General features: G+C 38.5%; 1 protein-coding gene across 1 annotated transcript in view; it reads right to left on the reverse strand.

The window, feature by feature from the left end:
• LOC107752599 (dedicator of cytokinesis protein 9) overlaps nt 1-3,642 on the reverse strand; it is a 97,963-nt gene that overhangs the window by 42,083 nt on the left and 52,238 nt on the right. Inside the window, exons 5-7 of the mRNA XM_016568611.1 lie at nt 2,808-2,844; nt 2,545-2,719; nt 2,265-2,317 (exon numbers count right to left, since the gene is read on the reverse strand). Of these exons, the coding sequence (XP_016424097.1) occupies nt 2,265-2,317; nt 2,545-2,719; nt 2,808-2,844 (265 nt within the window). The remainder of the gene's footprint in view (nt 1-2,264; nt 2,318-2,544; nt 2,720-2,807; nt 2,845-3,642) is intronic.

Raw genomic sequence — 3,642 nt, forward strand, 5'->3', positions numbered from 1 at the left:
ACGAGTTTAGTTCACCAAATATGTTTTTCTGAGGTAAATGTGACGTTACGTGACATTGTACTCTTTCTTTTAACTTACCTTCGGATGTTTAGTCATGTTTATTTTGTGCTAAAACAGGTATTAATGAGATGATTAGTTCACATGCGCCTCGCGCTGCCGTGTCTGTCGAACTGAGGCGCTACAGCGATCTGTCACCCCTTACGAAAAAGAAGTTTATTCAAGTGTGCTATTAGTATGCTTCTTTTAAACTAAAAATAGGAAAGTATACTTTTAGTCTACTTTTTATGTACTTCTCAGAAATATACTTAAAACGACATTTAAGTATACTTGACTTATACTTAGAAAAAGTAAGTGCCCTTCAACGTTCTGTCCATTAACTGAAAACAGGCTAGGCTAATTGATTCTCGGGATTTAAGAATCGATATCGTTCCGTAAAAATGAGAATCGATTAAAATCGAGATATCTATATTTTTACCCAGCCCTAATCGACACTGTTATTAAACTAAACTGAATCAACACTGAACTGACTTGAGCTGAATAACGACACTATGAGCTTCTATAGAGATGCTTTTTGCTGAATTAAGCTCATTTGATAATTGAATAAAATTTGCAGTATATTGAACTAAACTGAATCAACACTGAACTGATGTGTTGAATAACAACACTATTAGCTTCTATAGAACTGCTTTGAGTTCACTTCATAACTAATGAACTTTGCTAAATTCACACTGTTACTGATCTAAATCAAATCAACACAACACTAAATGGAGTTCAATAATGACACTATTTGTTTCATTGAAGAACTGCAGCATCAATACTGTTGTTTTCTTGTTTATTACTGTGAAGCTGCTGTGAAACAATGTGTATTGCATAAAGCGCTAAATAAATAAAGGTGACTTGACTTAAAGGAGCGGACACATTTATCGCAGTTGGGTGAATTTTTTTTAACAGGAATCCACACGTTTGGGAATTTTGTGTGAGGGCGAAAGATTTCGCAACAGGTTCCAGTTGCTCACGCGAATTTGTCATGTTGATCAATAGAAAGCTGCTTGATTTAAAAGTGACTTCTGTTGATTGCTGGAATTTGTTAGCGAATTTTACAGGCAAATATGGTAATTTTCCATTGTGTAACAATGTACAAAGCTCACACAGAAGTCACTTTCAAACCAAGCAGCTTTCTGTTCATCAGTGTAGAGAATTTGAAAATGAGAGAAATCTGCATGGGGAACTTTTTCGCCCTCGCACAAAACTCGATTTCCTCAAAACTCAACACAAGTTCCTACTGAAGTGAATGGAATCCGCCTGTGAAATTTCACACAACGATGATAAATGTGACTGCACCTTTAGTCTTAAAGGGTTAGTTCACCCAAAAATGGAAATTCTGTCATTAATTACTCACCCTCATGTCGTTTAAAACCCGTAAGACCTTCGTTCATCTTCGGAACACAAATTAAGATATTTTTGATGGTATCTGAGAACTGTCTGACCCTGCATAGACAGCAACGCAACTGAAATGTTCCCAAGTCCAGAAACGTAGCAAGGAGATCAGATCCGGAGACGAATTGTTGAATAAAGTCGTTATTTTTTTTTCTTTTGTGCACAAAAAGTATTCTCGTAGCTTTGTATAATTGCGGTTGAACCACTGATGTCACATGGATTATTTTACAGATCTCCTTGCTACGTTTCTGGACTTGGGAACATTTCAGTTGCGTTGCTGTCTATGCAGGGTCAGACAGCTCTCAGATTCCATCAAAAATATCTTAATTTGTGTTCCAAAGATGAACGAAGGTCTTACGGGTTTGAAACGGCATGAGGGTGAGTAATTAATGACAGAATTTCCATTTTTGGGTGAACTAACCCTTTAAGAACTAGTTGCTGAAATGGACAAAGTTGTTGATGCTCACAGCATTGAAACTTCACAAGACATTCACAGTTGTTCTGAGATGCTTAGTAACAAGCAAGACTTCCTCTTGCACACCTTTATATTCTGCTTTACTTCAAAGATTTTCAGTTTTCCATTCCTTAATGTCAAATAATGTCTATCAAGCAACCCTTCCATTCTCAGTGGGCGGTTCTTGGCCAGGATAAGCTGCCAAGTGGACCAGACTTTAAAATGACAGTCAAAAGTCTAGCTACAGACCAACTGTACATACAAAAAATTCCCCTCACACTCAGCAGTAGTGTGATGATTTCTGTGGTCAGTCAGATGTCGAGTTTCTCTCACACTCAAGGGGCAAAGCTGTTTCTGGACAAGTGCGACCTACCTGAAAACTGTCCATACTGCTAGAGGAGTGATCGCTTTTCGCCTGTTCATCATCTACAACAGAGACAGACAGAAGAAAGTCATTGCACCACACAGTAACTCTCTCAGAGACACAGTCATGTCTCTTTGTCATTGTGAATACAGTCACTCCCATGTGTGGAGGTCAGAGTGGTTTGTGTGTTTGCTTCAGGAATGTGCATCTAAATGTGTCTAAAATGAACAGATGACTAAGGGTTTTTGATAATCTTTACACACACACACACACACACACACACACACACCATCGTGTAATTCTCCATTCCTCTTGTCCTGCATGGCGAGCTCAAAGCTGCTGTTGAGGATTTTGTTGAGGGTGTTGATCCAGTCGTCCATCTCGCTCTCAGAGTCTGCAGCCAGAACATAGCCACTCTTATCCTGCATCTTCAGCTCGAATGCAAATCTCCGCACACGATTGTTCTACACACAAAGAAAAAGAGTCAAAGAATTGATTTCATTGCATATAAAAAAAGTTGATAATTAACTCACATGATGATACATTTGCCACAGTGAAAACCACCGCAAGCTTTTTCTCCAGTAGACGACTTAGGAGGTGTATCATGCATGTTAATTACATCATCTGTACAACTTTAATCATGCAATCTTGTAAAACCTTCCCAGAAGCCTGGGAAAGAAGTGAGATGATTTCCATACGGAGGAGGACAGATTCCCAACCCTGCCCAGGGCAGTTCTTACAGAGGGGTTAAGTGCCTCTAAAGGGATGGGTTTAAAATCATAAGAGCAGGGGCATTTAGTCAGGCAAAGACAACCAGAGAGAAATGCAGGAATCCAACTTTTGACCCCTCAGCAGTCGGGGATTTCTCCTCCATCTGAGGCTGTGAAGCTCCTCACGGGCTGCTTGCTCAGCTGGCAGAACTGTGTATTTTAGCCACACAGAATGCGCTGAGATCAGATCAAAACCAGTCACTCCTTTACTGCCCCTCTGACAGGGAGTTTCACATGTTTATGAGTGGGATATCAATTAATTAATTGTATGAAAACATATTTGGGTCATATCCCCCCTTCCCCCCCCCCAATTTATAGATAAAAAAATATAAATATATAAATTGAACCCTATTTATATGACTATTTGAATTTTAAAAGTTTAGACGTTTTTTCATGACAATTAAGCAAATTTATCAAAAGTTAATACTTTTAAGTTTTTGTAAATCTCATTATTCTTAAAGGGGTCATATGATGCGATTTCATTTTTTCCTTTCTCTTTGGAGTGTTACAAGCTCTTGGTGCATAAAGAAGATCTGTAAAGTTGCAAAGACTAAAGTCTCAAATCCAAAGAGATATTCTTTATAAAAGTTAAGAGTCAGCCACACCTACCTAAAACG

This window comes from Sinocyclocheilus rhinocerous, unplaced genomic scaffold (assembly GCF_001515625.1).
Source record: "Sinocyclocheilus rhinocerous isolate Xijiao unplaced genomic scaffold, SAMN03320098_v1.1 scaffold1222, whole genome shotgun sequence".
NCBI classification, from domain to species: Eukaryota; Metazoa; Chordata; class Actinopteri; order Cypriniformes; family Cyprinidae; genus Sinocyclocheilus; species Sinocyclocheilus rhinocerous.